Raw genomic sequence first — 17,318 nt, forward strand, 5'->3', positions numbered from 1 at the left:
TAATTTTTTTTAATTGTCAAAACTATTTTTCTTGTTTGATCATGATTTCTTATGTTTTTTTTTTTTTGAGAAATTGTTTTTAAGTTAAAAAACCAATTTTTTTTTTTTAATGTTTTATAAAAATAAGAATACTTGGTAAGTTGTTTTTATAAAGAGATTTTAAAAATAAAAAACAAAAAGTCTTGTTTAAACAAAAAGTATTGCTTGGACAAACTGTTTTGATTTTGTAAAAATATTTTAAATTCAATTTATATAATGTTAATTAATTAAATTTAATTGAAGCCTTATTGATTGAATTGTCGGGAAAAATGATTGAATGTTTGTATGTAAGTACCTTCAAGTTTCTAATATTCTCTCAATTTCTACATTTTTTTCATGCATAAAAAAGATGTTTGATATACTTACAAGTGAAAGCATGTGTCGTCTTTTTATTTCCCTTTCGATTGTCTTTTTTTTTTTTCTTACTATTGACATGGCTTAATTCCTTCGATCCTTCCTCTAACAGCTTCTTATGAAACACTTTCCCTTTTCTCTTATCTAGTTGCTAGCCAAATCCTCTTCTTTGCATATTTTGCATGTCCCCTCTCTTATTTTAAGTATGTCACTTCTGGATAGCGTCATTCTCAAGCAGCCTATTTGTCAACTTTTTAATGGTCAAGAATGGTGAATTACAATCTATTCCTTAGCAACCGTCGCAAACAGCTTATTCGTTCTAACCTTACTTTATTCTTTTCATGCACATGACATTGCCTTCTTCTTTTAATCCCGAACAGTAGGTCCATCTACAGCCTATGCGGATAAGATCAAAGCGATCTTGCAAAAATCTTTTTCATTAAGTTTTTAGTATATGCCATTATGTTGATGCTAATGTCGAAGAATGTGTAGTGAATTTTATTTACTTAGAACTAGATTATTGAATCTCTATTATTTTGTTGTTGTAAGGGACATGATTAAAAATTGCTTGCAAAGAATGCAATTAGAATGATAATGTTTATGTTTTCCTTATCTAAATTTTGATGATATTAGTTCATATGAAATGTAGGGGAAAATGATTGAATGTTTGCATGCTCAGCCCTTTGAATCCTTCACGTTAGGATCAATACAAATGATTGTAGATGAAATTTGCTTTGATTGTCCTTGGTAGCAAGTCTGGTTATGTTTGAGGACTTGGTCATGGTGAGGTGGCTAACATCTTAACTCAATGCAACCATATAGAGCTTATAACAACTAAAAAGAGGCTTGACCAATTGCAAAATCAAGTTGAATATCAAGTTGGATGAACAAACTCGACAATTAGAGGTGCAAGGTTGGTAATTGGAAGAGCAAACTAGATGGTTGGATGAGATTACCAATGAACATCAATGCATTGTGATATCATTGAGATCTGAATTATCTAAGCTTAGCAAACTAATTTTGTAGGTTACAAAAGCAAAGATGCCATCATAGGTGGCCTATTCTTCATGGTAAATTGAATTTTTAATTGCATATCTTTCATAAATGTCACAAGTTAGTATTCTAGTAGTGCTTTAAGTTAGTGTTTAAGTCGTATTTATTTTGTCTCCTCCTTTCTTACATTATATATTTTATTATCTCAATGTTTTGAGTAATATATGTTGAGTATTTGTTTGATTAACATATGAATGCACATCTCAATATCTCATAAAATTTTTCTTTCTCTAGATGCACAACCACTTTAATGTGAACTTAATTTTCCCATATTCTTGAGCCATGACCGATATATCATGAAGAGGTAAAAGATTTCATAGGAGATTGAAAATTGTTTCTAGGTTGTCCTTTCAACTTTTTTCTTTTTTACTTTTCTAAATATAGTAAGGGTTGATGTTACTTGTAAAGATGAATTTGAGTTGACACTCATGAAATGAACAATAGTCATGTGGATACTCTTCAAATTGATAAATTGTACTTTTTTCATTTTTTATTTTTTCATTCGTTCATGTACATAGTATATATAGAGGGTCATCACAATTCTAAGAATGTGAAAGAATGATACAAGGAAAGAATGATATAAGGAAATAACAACTAGTATCCTAATATCTCAACTTTCCTAATATCTCAATATTTCTAATATCTCAACTTTCCTAATATCTAAACATTCCTAATATCTCAACACTAAATGATATAAGGAAAAAAATGATATAAGGAAAGCATTCCTAATATCTCAACACTCCTCCTCAAGTTGGTGCATAGATGTCACACATGCCCAACTTGTCTAAAAATTTTGAGAACACTTGACTTGAGACAGCTTTGGTGAGGATATCGGCCAATTGATCTTTTGATCGAATCTTAGGCAATTCCACAATCTTATCATCCAACTTTTCCTTAATGAAGAATCTATTCACCTAGACATGCTTTGTACGATCATGTTGTACTGGATTATGAGCAATGTCACATGCGGCTTTATTGTCACAAAACAATCGGATTGGTTGCCTAGATAGGTAACCTAAATCCTGTAAGAGGAGTCTTAGTCATAATGCCTCACAAAGTCCTAGAGCCATACCTCTAAATTCCGCTTCTACACTTGAACGAGTGACGACATTTTGCTTCTTACTTTTCCATGTTACAAGATTACCACTTACAAAGGTAAAGTAACTAGATGTAGATCACCTATCATCCACTGCACCGGCCCAATCAGCATCAGTATATACTTCTATACTATGATGATCAACATTTTTAGCGAACAAAATTCCCTTCCTAGGAGCATTCTTCAAATACCTCAAAATACGCATGACTGCATTCATATGTTGCTTTCCAGGATTATGCATGTATTGACTCTCTACACTCAATGCATAAGCAAGATTTGGTCTTGTATGAGCTAAGTACATTTATCTCCCCACAAGTCTCTGGTATCTTCCCTTATCGGTTGATACTTGATTAGGTTCAACACACAATTTCGGACCTTCTTCTATTGGTGTATTAACAGGTTGACATCCCGACATTCCAGTCTCCTGTAAAAAATCTAAGGCATACTTTCTTTGAGACAGAAAAATTCCTTCACTTGATCGAGAAACTTCAGTCCCAAGAAAGTATTTCAGATGACTTAGATCTTTCATTTCGAATTCTCTTGATAGATAATTTTGCAGAGCTTTTCTTTCTTCAGGATCATTTCCTGTAACTACCATGTCATCCACATATACGATGAGTGTCATAATCTTACCATTTTGCTTTTTCAGGAACAAAGTGTGATCTGAATTACTTTGACGATAGCCAAAAGCTCTCATTGACTTTGTGAACCTTCCAAACCATGCTCTCGGGGATTGCTTCAACCCATACAATGACTTCTTCAATTTGCACACCTTCTGACATTGCTTTTCTAACACCATGCATCATGGTGGAAGATCCATATATACTTCTTCAGATAACTCGCCATGTAGAAAGGCATTTTTCACATCGAACTGTTGTAATGGCCAATCTAGGTTTGCAGTTAAAGACAGTAATACTCGAACTGTGTTGATCTTAGCTACAGGTGCAAATGTCTCTGTGTAGTCAATTCCATAAGTTTGAGTGTACCATTTTGCTACCAGTCTTGCTTTAAATTGTTCAATACTACCATATGCCTTGTACTTCACAGTATAGATCCAACGACACCCAACTGGCTTCTTTCCTGATGGACATTCTACGAGTTCCCATGTTTCATTCTTCTGCAATGATTTCATCTCTTCATTCATGGCTGCTTTCCACCTTGGATCAGCTAAGGCTTCCTGCACACTGTTAGGAATAGTTATAGTAGATAATTGATTTACAAATAACTTATTTGATTCAGATAAACGATGGTTAGACACATAGTTGCTCATGTGATATTTGACTTTGGTAGACAATTCAGGTTCATATGTGGGTTTAGGAATACCTCTATTAAGACGGTGTGGTAACCGTTTCATGAATGGATCAGGTTCCAAATTAAGAACACCCTCAACAGACGACGATTGGTTTGGTATTTCAGTGAAGACATCTTCGGACCCAAATTGTTGACCACTCATATCCAACTCACCCGCTTCCTGGTTCACTAGTTCAGATTATCCAGATTCATCCTCCTCAGAGATATGATAATCATAATCGAGAGTCTGAATTTCCTTATGGTACTCCCCCTGAAGTTCAGACTCATATGAAAAATACATTGATTCTTCATGAAACACCACATCCATTGTAATATACATTCGTCGAGTTGGAGGATGGTAACATCGATATCCCTTTTTGTGCAATGCATATCCAACAAACACACATTGCAATGCATGGGAAGTTAACTTGGTGCGTTGGTGTTTGTGTAGATGCACAAATGCCACGCAACCAAAAACACGATGAGGTAGATTTAGGACGGTTGGGGCAACTACGACATTAGTAAGATCTTGGAGAGGTGGTTGGAAGTTAATTGAGCTGGAAGGTACCCGATTGATCAAGTATGCGGCAGATGTGATTGCTTCTCCCCAATAAGATATCGGTGTTTTTGCTGCTATCAAGGCAGCACGAACAACCTCTAACAAGTGCCGATTTTTTTGGTTCAGCGACTCCATTTTGCTAGGGTGTATTGGAACAAGTAGTATGATGAATGATGTCATGTCCTTCCAAATACTTTTGAAGGTCAGAACCTTGATATTCTCCACCATTATCACTACGTAGAACTCGAACCTTTGTATTGTACTGAGTTTCAATCATTTTATGAAAATTTTGAAACAACAAGTTCACTTCATCTTTGGTCTTCATCAAGCATAACCATGTCATTCTGGTACAATCATCAATAAAAGTAACAAACCAACGTGAGCCACTCAAAGTTAGGACTTTGGATGGGCCCCAAACATCAGAATGTATAACCATAAAAGGAAACAAACTTTTATTCAAAATTAATGGAAACGAAGCACGATGGCTTTTAGCCAATTCACAAATATCACAACGGAAACCAGAAATATCACTCTTTGCAAACAAACTAGGAAACAATTTTTTTAAATAACCAAAGGAAGCATGTCCTAGACGTCGATGCCACAACCAAATTTTAGACTTTTTCTTCTCCCCCTCAGATCCATCTGCCATCAAGGCTTGTTGCAATTTATTTGAATCCTTTGACTCCAAGTCCAAGTATTAGAGTTTTCCCCACTTAATACCACAACCAATCGTCTGTCTTGTTTGAATGTCCTTAATCACACAAAATTTAGGCAAAAAAATGACAATACAAGATAAGGCTGCAGTGATTTGAGAAACTGACAAAAGATTGTAATCTAAAGATGGAACAACTAAAACAGAATCTAAATTCAAAGTATCAGTAAGAGTTAAAGATCATTCCCCAATGACTAGGGTTGTGTTACCATTGGCTGTGGAAACAATTTTTTGTGAGGAAGGTCTAAGGGGTGAAACCTGTCTAGAATCAAAAGTCATATGATATGTAGCACCAGAATCAATTATCCATGCACTATTAATAATAGGTGTAAAAGTATTTAAAAACTTATCACCATGATCTGTAGCGGCTACCAATACAGAGGCTTTCTTAGCAACATTAGCCTCTATTTTTATTTCGACAACAGTTGTAGTCGAGGTTTTCTTGGAATCCTTCTTCCGTTGATCATGATTATTATCATTAATAACAAAGTGTTGATAGCCTAAACATGATCTAAAGGTCCATGGTTCAAACCCTCGGTTCCTCATTGTTTTCCTGGTCATACCAAGAGTTGTTGCTTTGAAATTGTGGGATATCCAGACTGGTGGGACCAGTCTTATTGCAGTGAGTACATTTGAAGGTTAACTTATCAATATTAGGGCTTGTCTTAGGATGGTTGATCGCTGTCGGACTACTATCGCGACAAAATATCCAGGATTTCAGTTCCATGACTCTGATACCATCTTCAAATTGATAAATTGTAGTTTTTTCATTTTTTATTTTTTCATTCGTTTATGTACAGAGTATATATAAAGGGTAATCACCATTCTAAGAATGAGAAAGAATGATACAAGGAAAAAATGATATAAGGAAATAACAACTAATATCCTAATATTTCAATATTCCTAATATCTCAACTTTCCTAATATCTAAACATTCCTAATATCTCAAGAGATACCTCATTGTGTTTGATTTTGTTTGGTTGTATTTCAAGATAAAATTGATTATATAGGGATTGGTGGTTGAGGTATGTTCTATCCTTCAACGTTTAGTTTATATATGTTTTTGACTAAGTGAATAATTATGAAGGCATGTACCCATATTTGACTTATTCAAAGGTTTCTATTGTTTAAAAAGTTGGTGATGAGTAAGAAAATGTTTTTATCTACCATTTCATTTGAAATGTTATTTTTGTAGTAAAACATATTTCATTAGAAATTTTATTTCATGGTAAGAGGGTGATCTTTCACCATGAACTTTTTTTATAGCAAAAAGATGACCTTTTACAAAAAGTTATAAACATTATTTTCATGAAAAATAATATGTTGTCACAAATACTATTTTGTGGTGAAAAATAACATGTTGCCACAAATTTTATTTTGTAGAAAAATGATTTATTTTATTATAAAATTAAATTTTATGGTTAAAAATAATTGCTTACCTACTAATAGCAATAAATTGACCATAAGTATTTTTTTTGCAAAAAAAAAAAAAAAAAAAATCTTCTACCATAACATTTTTTTTTCACAAATTAATTTGTGGTTAAAGCCCATATTTATTGAAGTGGTGATTGTACATGTATGATAAATTGGTGAAGGGTACATAGAATAGCATGATAGATAAAAGAGATCATGGATGGTAAGAAAATCATTCATAAAATGACATTATCCTTTTCATTAATCACATTGTTGGAGAAGATATGAAGTGGGAGATTATTTCTTTAATTGGGCCACACTTGGATACTTAAGTTAAAACCCATTTGAAAGTGACTTCAGTTAAAATATTTATATATTCATGATGTTTTTATTAATAACTTCTTTTATTAGAAATGTTTTTAAAAATAAATCAATTAATATTTGAATATAGACTAAAAAAATATTTTGATCATATTTTTTTTATAACATATTTAACAAAAAGTGTTCTTTTTAAAAAATAAAAAATAAAAAAAAATCATAAATTCAAGAATCAATTCAAGTGATTTTTCAAATATTTGTTAGAGTGTATTTAACAATGATTTGAAGAAGTATTTATAGTTTTTTTAATACTTATAAAATAAAAAGTTTTAAACATCAGACAAATTAGAAACACTTTAAAATCATTACCAAAGACACTTTTAGACACGTAATTTTTGTAAGAAAGTGCTTGGCTTTTCATTTTTCCTTTTAAATTGGCTCCCAAACCAACTGTAAAAATAAGATAATTTGGCCTAACCACTTTGGGGATAGATATTATTTTAAGTGATGAAAATAAAGTAGAAAATCCCCCAATTTTAGAAGACATTGTTTATAAAATCTAAGGAAAACCCATTATTCATTCCATGAGAAAAGAAAACCTAATAATTACATTGTAGTATACATTTGCTAGTCACTTGAAAACCTAAACAATCACCAATAAAGCATATATCATTGTACAACACACTTATTGGTAAAAACAAGCTATGCATCACATGAAGCTTGAGCCAGGGCTCAAAGGTAGTTGACCAAGGATCTATATGTCGAACCAGGCTTCCACCCATCCGGGATTACATTTTTTGCTACTAGGGTTTGTCCTGAGTATTGTGATGTCAACTGAATTGAGAAAGGAGGTTTTAATTCATAGCCAGCATCCAGCTTCCAAACAGCTCCCCATGATTGTTGCATGGCTCGCCATTTTCCCGAACCCTTTAAGGTCTCCTTTAGGGCAACACCAGCAAGGTCTCCATCCCCCTCTTCAAACTCAACCAGCACAGAGAAGGAGTTAGGGTTTGCCCCTAGGTCTACATGGAATGCTATGGTTTTTCCTGAATAATCACAAGCAACTCTATGGGCAGAAAAAAAAAATGTTAGGGAATTAAGAGGAATGTGTTATTAGTATTTTTGCTCTTAAAAAATGTCGAATTTTTCATTATACCGTGCGTATCGAATTTCCAAGACTCCGGCATTGCGAAGTTTTTCTTCTTGACCGGGGATTGCCATGGCGCCAAATGCCGTGCCACTGAGGTCAAAGTGTGCAGATTGGGAGGCACAGGGACCTCCGGGGCAGAAGTCTGTTATGACCACTCTCACAGGACGGCCAGAACAGGATGGATGCATACGTTTGGTGCATTTCACCTAACAACAGTGGGCGGTGATCTTTATAATATATGAAGATGATCTAAGCATGAAAAGTTTTCTATCTTATCAACTAATATTGTATTTCATTGCTGTTTGATAAAGTCAATAATGATTGCATAAACTATTTGAATGACAAATTCGAATTACATTTTTTATTGTTGCTTTTCCTGAGCATATTGATATAATAGTATATTGGGGTTTGTTTGATAACGTTTTTAAAAAACAATTCTTGATAATTGTTTTTAAAAAATAGTTCTCAATTATTTTCAAAAATAAAACTCTATTTGAGAACTTAAACATACATGGAAATAGTTTTCTAAGCTTATTCTAGATGAAATTACTAAGCAATTATGTGTAGCATAAAAGTTTTTAATGTGTGTTCTCCAAATATCAATTAATTGTTGTTCAAAATACTTAAAAAAAAAAAAAAAGAACCAATTGAAAATATCTAATAGAAAGCAATTTTGGGTCATAAGTTGATCAAATGCATTTTTGACTTCAAAAACAAATTAAAGTTCAAGAACAGTGTTCAAATAGTCTTACTTAGAAAGATTTTGGGCATGTTTAATAATATTTTCGAAAACAATTCTTTAAAATAGTTTTGAGAATACTCTTTGAAAACTATTCTTTAATTTTTATAGAACAAAAGTCTTTTTGAAAATCTAAAATGTTTTTAATCTATTTTTAAATATGTTTTAAAAATAATTTTTATATCTAGTATTTTATTTTTAAGTATTCTATATATTTGTATAATTATTTCTTAAAATAACTATTAGAAAACAAGTGAAAATAAAATAAAACAATTAAAAGATGTTATTTAAAAATATTTTATTTTCTGTTTTTAAGAACAAAAAACAGAAAATTGTTTTTGCTTGCCGAATGTGTTTTCTGTATTTTTTGTTCTAAAGAACAAAAAACTTTTTTAAAAAACAGTTTACAAATTGACCTTTGTTTCTTGTTATTATTTACAATTGGAAACCATTGAGTTTTGACTTCTTAATTAAGTATTGGATCACTAATTTACCTTAAGCAATGCATCAAAGTCACCTTACTTTGGAAAGAAAAAAGAAGTCAAAAAATCTCATTATTTATTATGAGTCTCACTTATTCATTTGATTCTTCAATTATATTTGTGTTAAATTCTTCAAATTATGAATGAGATGTATAGTTTCATCATCACGTTACATAATATACTAAGCCTCATCCATAAATTCATTTAATTTGTTTCACCAACCTCTCATGACTTCAATGTGATATACACCTGAAAAATTTTGAGAGAATTTTAAAGCTCGATGAAGGGTACCTAAAAGGAAGATATATAGGAGCAATCTCCCATAGATTTTCAAGGAGTGGGGTCGGATTGCAAGTGGTGCTCCATTATGATATAACGACAAAGAAAAAGAGAGGTCCAATAAGACATGCAAAGCAATCAAGCCCATTCCATATATATGGTCCCCATGTTTACGTATGAATCAACAAGTGGGGCAAAATGTAAGAAATGGTTCTGTATGTGTTGCTCAGTATATAACCTTTCTCAGATGAGAATTCCTTGAACCACTAGCCACCGAATCCATGAGGTAATGGCAATGTCAAAAATAGTTCTCCAAATGAGAGTTGGAGCTTACCCCAATGGCCCTTCCATCGGCTGTTAACAATAATTTTATTTAAACAGACCAACAAGTACTTAACTCTAATTAATATTTACATGCTATATGTGACATTTTTTCAGTTTTTAATCAGGCAGGCAAAGGGGTGCAACTTTAGTTGTAGCTCAGGTATTTGTATCTTAGTTGGAAGTAATGTTATACCTGGTAACAGGCTCCACATTCCTTGCCTGATTTGTAGAGAGATGGGCCTATTCCAGTAATCATTGAAGAGAAAGGAGGCTGTGACACTGCATTTCCATATCCACAGGATCCTCCTGCACCCATTGTTGATATATACTTCATCATTAAACAGTACTGCAAAAGTCTCTGTCAAAAAATTAACTAGCAAAGAAAAGAAATTAAATGGAGAATACCATCACTTCCAGCTCCTTCAGGACTGCCATACCAAGTGGCACCTGCAGATGCCCAGTGAGTTCCTGCCCTCGACAAGTTAAAATACTTGGGTTTGAAGCTATGGCAAGTCTCAAAACAGCAAAGGAAAGCTAGTAAAAATGAAAAGGAGAGTACAGAAGAAAAGAGAGACAGATGATCAAGAGCCCTAGCCATGGCTACACCCCTCTCTCACTCACTGCTTTACCAAACCCTAGTGAACTGCTCTTGGCTGCTTAGCTTGTGATTGCTGGTATGAATTTGCAAGTATTTATAGAGGAAAAGCATGTGGTTTGTAGCTATCAGTCCACTGAGTTTAATTATATTACAATCACCTAGCTTAACTCTTGGGCTGGGATTAGTGATTAACATGATTTTTCAGGTGGGTAGTAATTCAGTTTAGTCCACATTGGTGACTGATGCATGCAGAGTTAAATCCCTAGCTATCATTCTTAAATTACTAAACTAGCTTGTCGGTTGTCTTAATTGGTGATCAACTGACTTTTAAGTGTTGGCATTATGCTATCTCATCATTTTCTTATAGAACAAACATAAGAGCCCCCAGATTTCTTCATTAAAATATACTGGAAAAGATGCTGTCTAAGATTATTTTGTAGTGGTATTTAAAGAAATTCTGACTTTTTCTGGTATAACCCATATGTATCATATTAAAATGGCCCACGCAACGGCTGAGAGAAGCCATGCTGTAAACAAGGTCATTCTACCTAACATTTTGAAATTCTCTTTTCTTTGAAATTTTTTACCTACTTTATATTTTTAATTATCAAACTCATGTTATATATTCTAATGGTATAGGACAGGCATTGAAAGCCCTCCTTGTTGGAAACGTCTCCTTGTTGATACCCATTTTTTGGTCCGTCATATTTAATTTTATGGGTTAATTTCATTAATACCCTAAGGTTTACTATTAATACATTAAACCATCGCAGATTTCAAATTTCATCGATTAACACCCTTATAAATATATTTTATATTTAAAATATATTTTTTAAAGAATAAAATTTAGTTTTTAGAGAGTTGTTAAGAACTCCTATTTAAAATATTTTAACTTAAATTCTCTTTAAAAAATAAATTTGATGAACAAAATAAATTTGTAAGAGCTCTAATTGACAAAATTTGAAACCAATGAGACACCAAATCTCGGGTCTCAATGAAATTAATCTTTAATTTTATTTATTTGTTTTCTATTGTACATAGAGTCTGATCATACTCAATTTCTGTGGGAGGTAATAATTTTTTTTTCTTAGTCAAAACATGTATGAAATAACCAAGTTTCAGGTGTTCACCCTCAATAGGATGAAGATTTTCACTAATTCGTCTAGCCAAAATAAGAATAAAAAATACAGTGGAATCCCAAATTTATCCTTCAAGTTTCATTCCCCCACGAATTCATCCATTCAGATCACAACAAAGATGAATTTTAACTCATGACTTATCTTTCTAAAGTCGATCTCTCCCTTATATTAATAGCCAAAACAAAAGCTCAATAAATACATAGCCAAGCCGACCAAAATGATGCAATCAATGGCTGTTTCTTGACTTGATTATTTCCATATGGCCTTCAAAAAGTCACTCAATCACACTCGCATAAGATTCAAAAGAGATAGATCTGTCGGTTGAAGTGGAGCCCAGTCGATATTCTTATTACAAATTTTTGCTAAACAAAAATTTCCTTGGATTCTGCCGTTGATGGTGGTTGTTGGTTGTTACTTGTCCCCCCCGAGATTTTTATGATGCATCCAACGGCTGGTGTTGGATCGGGGGTTCACTGTTTCAAAACTTTATTAGGCCATGAAGCAGATGGATGTGATAATACATTGATGATTTGGTTGGACATTAAATTTAATGCTGATTAAGTGTTGGATTTATTCATCTAAAGCTTGATTAAAAAATCCCTTTGAGAAGGAGATCTCACCCACCATATCTTTCCCTTTCTAGTCTTACTGCACCATGCTCTGTTTATTTATCATTTTTATGTAATGGCTCTTGTTTTATCATGTGATATTTTACCAAAAAATAAATAAATTATCTTATTAGTCATTGTCATTCCCAAAAGACCAAGTGGATGGCTTGATGCCACGAGACAATTCCCTCTTCTACTAATTAATTAAATTGTATATATTATGGAAGATTTTTGTTTCACCTTTTAGGATAAGTAGTATCAAATGTAAATTGTATTAGGGTTCCAAACATGTCACATATTTTATGTAGTTTGACTCATATTCGAGTTGATTTATTGCACTATCCGATCGGGTTGATTAGCACTTGGTCTGAATGGAGTGATTAATTAATGACAACATGCTGCCTTATTTGTTGTTAGCCACAACTTGGTTACTTAAGCATACTTCCATTGTGGATCATCCCATACAAATCATGGCCTTAAAGAAAAATGATGAATAGAAAAGTTTTGGTTATTAACAAAGGATGAGAAGGAAAAAACATAGAAATTTTTAAGGGGATTCCTTGTCTTCCATACTTTGGATTCTTTGTCTTCTATATTTTGGTACTGTCTATGAGAACAAGAATTATAAAAGTGGAAAAGTTATGTCTCAAGCCTCAACATAGGAAAATCTAGTAGGGAGGTACCTCTGTGTTTGAATATCAGGATTCCTCTATCTTAATGATCTATAGATTTATGCAATAACAACATTTAAATATTTAAACCTTAGATCTAGGTGTTCAAAAAATGATATTTGTGATCCTCTAGATTAATTCAAGTTGGTGACAAGGGTGGTGTGGATCTTGAATTCCTTACGTTCTTTCACCCGATGACTTTCTCCTAGACCTTGACATTTGAGAATAGTGGAATCCTCTTTATAGGAATGGAGGCTAGGGTTTTCTCTCTTTGACAGACAAAATGACTAAAGTATTAAACTCTTTATATAAATTTACTTGTGGGCTTAAGTCACTTAAGCCCATCTTGAGCATAGCTTATTTAATCTAATCCTTTATGTCCTAATTAATTAGTTAGTTGTATTGTGCTCGAATTAATTAATTAACCCAATCTAAAAAGACCATTTATAAGTTCTTGTGCAATCTTATATATTTACTAGAACACTCTTATATACATATGAATAAAGAACCTAACTATCCTTTAAATAATGTGCCAACAAAGAATAGACGCTTGAGTATAAAACATTAGGACATATAGGAAAATGCTATCTCCATTGGAATTCAATTTTGAAGTTGACTTAACTACTTATTATGAAGAGTCAATTGAACTCTAGTATCTTATGATATTAGAATAAGATAAATAGAACTTAGGTCCATGGTCTACTATCCACTGTATGCAAATTCCTCATGAATTAGTGTATGTAATCTAATGAAGTGGATGTTATCAACCTCTCAAGATTACCTCTACCATTCTTCGGTGTCATATTCTCTTACTATGTGATTAATGACATACTCTAACTTATGAAGGGCATATGTTAAATTTCAATTAAGGAATTATTATGATTATATATTTCTTTATCACATGTCCTTAGGATCATCCAAGGGGACACGTTGTCTCAAACTTATGAGATATCATAGCACCTATCTTGATATGCTTGTTGCCTCCATCAATTGTGATCTAATTCATAGAGAATATATGACAGCTTCAAGGTCTTATTCGTAGGTCAAAGTCATTGAAGACTTTAACACAAACTCAATATCCTTTCAAAGTTAAGAGACTATATGGTATAATAGCTTAGCGGAATCACGACTACTTAATAGCCAATGTCGTGACTCATTATAAGTCTTATTCAATGTGTAACCATACATACTAGTGCACTCACCATGAGAAACCCATCCCGATGATCAAGACTAGTTATCCTTCTAATTAAGAGGTGGTGCATTACAATCTCAAATGGATTGCCCAAGTTCATGAACTAGTTATAAACGAGTCATCAACTTACAAGAAACGATTGGATATTTTGTTCAACTCTCAATGCACCTAAGTCATATACAATGTAAGTTATGTAGACTTGAATGCTCAACATATAAAATGCATGAAAAGGACAGTGAAAGAAGAACTCAAATCATAATACAAATATTACTAAAATCTATTATGGCTACATCATGTCATACTTTTCATAACCCTATCCTAACATTCTTTCCTAAAGGATCTAACAACATTTGCAAAACTAACTTAACCAATAGCATGAGCAATTTAAGTAGTGGTTATACTCGATCTCGCAACAAAATAATTAGCTTAGCAAAGAGAATGAAGTACTCTCATCATAATTAATTGTATGATTTGAAGTAAAAAAACAACATTAAATAATAAGTAAAAATAATTAATTTATTCTTAAGTCTACATCTTCATTTTATCTTTTTACCCTCATTTGCCTTAATTACCTTTATGATCTCTTTTACTACTCTATAATCTCCATTACTACTCAATCTCCTTTGCCCTAATTATATTTATAAGGAAAAATATGTTAATTTGATGATTTAGAATAAATTTTAAGTTAGTTTTATCATTCAACGTCCTTAATATTTAAAGTAAAAATTAAGTAATAAGTTTTAACTCAATAATTTAAATATAATTCAACTTAAAGTTAACTTAAATCATTAAATAATAGGTATTAAGTTTTACCAAACACCCCTAAGTCATTCACACCTTATCCATATAATCTACATAACCTAAACCTTGAGTTGGACCCGCCTAAGGTGCACTCCTAACTTTATTTCATGGGTTTAGACACCCACCTAAATGGGTGTGATTGAAAGTTGGCCCAATCTTGAAAGTTGGCCCCGAACTCATGCCCAAAGTTAGCCCAAAGGCATGGTAGAGCCATAGTCCCAAACCCATCTTGTTAGTGCTCTAGGGTGAGTCAATTTCATATTTATCATGGGCTACAAACATTAACAAACCTTATTAAGTTCAAAATAGAAGGAAATCACATCTAAAATAAATTGCATCTTTTTACTTGAACTGTGACCATGCCTCCTTTGTTCCAACAAACAGATGGGTCTTTCTATGAAAAAACACTTTTTAGTATTGCATCCAAAAGTGCCACCCAATTATAAAATATCATGATTTAGAAGTTTTATTATTTTGTATTTTAATTTTATTTTTAAAAAAATTTAATCTCATTTCTTTATACCTTCATTGAATGATGTAAATTTAACCATTTGCTTTAACATCTAGATTACAAGTTCAGTATGGTACTTGGGATTTTAACATTTTCATGAACAGATTCATCCAAATTCATCAAACTAAATGTCTCAGTACAATTGTACAATGAAGCATCATCTTTAATTATCCTCACACAAGAGAAAGACTCTCAATGTATTGAAAGGCATAAGACCACCCAAATGCTAATGGAGAATCAGTGTCACTGGTCTGGTAACTCTTACTACTAAAATTGTACCCTATAACCTTACCAGGTAAATGCAGAGCTAGAAATGAATCCTCCTCTTTTTCTCTTCTAACAACACACAGTACTGAAAATGAGTACATGTAGTCATCTTCCTCATGGTAGCCCTCTATTATGCCAGGAAATGCCAGGGCGACCCCATTAAGATCAACTCGAAACTTCACAAACCACCCAGAATGGTCTCTCTCCATCTCATACACATTAAATTGTGTTGTAGAACTTTCGTAAATTTCCACAAGATGTAAATGGCCACAAGACTCACCAAAATATCTAATCCCCCTCTCATTAGAATCATCAGGAACAGGAGGCATTGGCATTTCTCGAACAAGCTCTTCGTTCAGATCAAAATATAGTGAAGCTTCCCTTGGACTAATCCAATGTATTGCACCATTCCAGTAAACTCCACTGGGAAAATCTACCGAAATGGGTGCAGCGAAGGGAACTCCAGAAACTCTCCAAGGCCCCGTTTCTGATGAATAAATCTGAATCTGACAATGATCATAAGATGATTTGCAGCGCTGAACGCAAACAACTTTGTAGGTGTGTGATTTGGAAGGGTCGAAAGCTAAATTGACCCCCAAAACCCGCCTGACAGAACGGCCACAGAGCGGAGGAAGGGTTGTGAATTGCTTGGTGGTTGGATTATAAATGTAATATTTGCGCTCAGAATCATTGTAATCAACGCTGGAACAACAGAACAAACCGTTACAAGACTGTAGAATTTCTATACCACGAGGGTGGTCCACAAAAGTGAGAGATGTGAAGGGTGCGCTAGTCTGCAAAGGGTCGAGAGGAACAAAGCTGAAAAGGAGGTTGGTGACCGGGGAAGGGCGGTGCAAGAAGAGGGCGGAGACAGGGTTAGGCTTAAGGTTTTTGCGGCGAGAGAAATGGGGATCAGTGATGAGGGAGAGCCAATGTTTGGAGACAGATTTGAATTTGAGGAGTGATTTGATGGGAAGGCGAAGAAGAAGCTCCGATAGGAGGTCATCATTGGAGGCTACAATGTGGGCAGATGATTCCTGGCTCGAGGATTCTTCTAGAGTTCTGATTCTGATTCTGACTCTTTTGACGGAAAACATATTGCTGGGATTTGTGAGGATGGGAGGAGGATCTGAGTTATTGTATGCTTTCTGTCAGGCAAGTTTAGTTATATGGGAGGTGAGTATGCTTAGAATTGAGAAGTGTGCTTAGGAAGAAAGATTGCTGAAGAAGCAGCTTCCCCATGACTCTTTCTCCATAGTAAGTAAGAAGTTAGGTGGCTAGGGGAATTTCATATATTTTGGTCAACCATTTGATTTCTATATAAAAATGTAGAAAAGGGCTAGTAGTATTGACTATTATATATTATTAGAAACACATAAAAATTCAGGAGCTTTTATATTGACACAATGGAATAGGATCTGTCTCCAAATGCACAAGGTATATAATGAAGGTTTAGATTATGTTTGGTTTCGGAATATTTGAGGGAAAATTTAAGGAAAAAAAATAGAATGAAAAAATAGAGGGAAAGAAAAAATGTGGGAAAATAAAAAATAGGTTAAAGTTAATAAATTATTTTTATATATTTTTTCAAATTTATTTTACTTATTTTTCTCCATTATATAAATATTAAATAATTTTAAAATGCATAAATTTCTATATAATTTTAATTATATGTGATTTCTTTCATATTTTTCTTAATAAACCAAATATGAGAAAACTATTT

The 17,318-nt window shown here is 33.1% G+C and overlaps 2 protein-coding genes across 2 annotated transcripts; both read right to left on the reverse strand.

Annotated features, from left to right (window-relative positions):
* Window positions 1-7,419: 7,419 nt before the first annotated feature.
* On the reverse strand, window positions 7,420-10,456 carry LOC117922563 (expansin-B15-like). Its single transcript, XM_034840709.1, has 4 exons — window positions 10,214-10,456; window positions 10,002-10,114; window positions 7,991-8,190; window positions 7,420-7,900 (listed from the first exon to the last, which is right to left on the reverse strand). The coding sequence occupies exons 1-4, from the start codon at window positions 10,404-10,406 to the stop codon at window positions 7,567-7,569; spliced, it is 840 nt and encodes a 279-aa protein (XP_034696600.1). The 5' UTR covers window positions 10,407-10,456; the 3' UTR covers window positions 7,420-7,566.
* Window positions 10,457-15,501: 5,045 nt separating this feature from the next.
* LOC117921778 (F-box protein At5g07610-like) lies at window positions 15,502-16,736 on the reverse strand. Its single transcript, XM_034839738.1, has one exon. The coding sequence runs from the start codon at window positions 16,690-16,692 to the stop codon at window positions 15,502-15,504; it is 1,191 nt and encodes a 396-aa protein (XP_034695629.1). The 5' UTR covers window positions 16,693-16,736.
* Between the last annotated feature and the right edge of the window lie 582 nt (window positions 16,737-17,318).

Source organism: Vitis riparia, chromosome 9 (assembly GCF_004353265.1).
Source record: "Vitis riparia cultivar Riparia Gloire de Montpellier isolate 1030 chromosome 9, EGFV_Vit.rip_1.0, whole genome shotgun sequence".
In the NCBI taxonomy this organism is placed as follows: Eukaryota; Viridiplantae; Streptophyta; class Magnoliopsida; order Vitales; family Vitaceae; genus Vitis; species Vitis riparia.

Bases quoted from the DNA above. Each gene is read 5' to 3' on its own strand.
- LOC117921778 (XM_034839738.1), bottom strand. From the start codon at position 16,692: ATGTTTTCCGTCAAAAGAGTCAGAATCAGAATCAGAACTCTAGAAGAA.
- LOC117922563 (XM_034840709.1), bottom strand. From the start codon at position 10,406: ATGGCTAGGGCTCTTGATCATCTGTCTCTCTTTTCTTCTGTACTCTCC. The intron at 10,115-10,213 runs GTATTCTCCATT...CAATGGGTGCAG, and splicing joins TGAAGGAGCTGGAAGTGATG to GAGGATCCTGTGGATATGGA. The intron at 8,191-10,001 runs GTATAACATTAC...CACTGTTGTTAG, and splicing joins AATGTGGAGCCTGTTACCAG to GTGAAATGCACCAAACGTAT.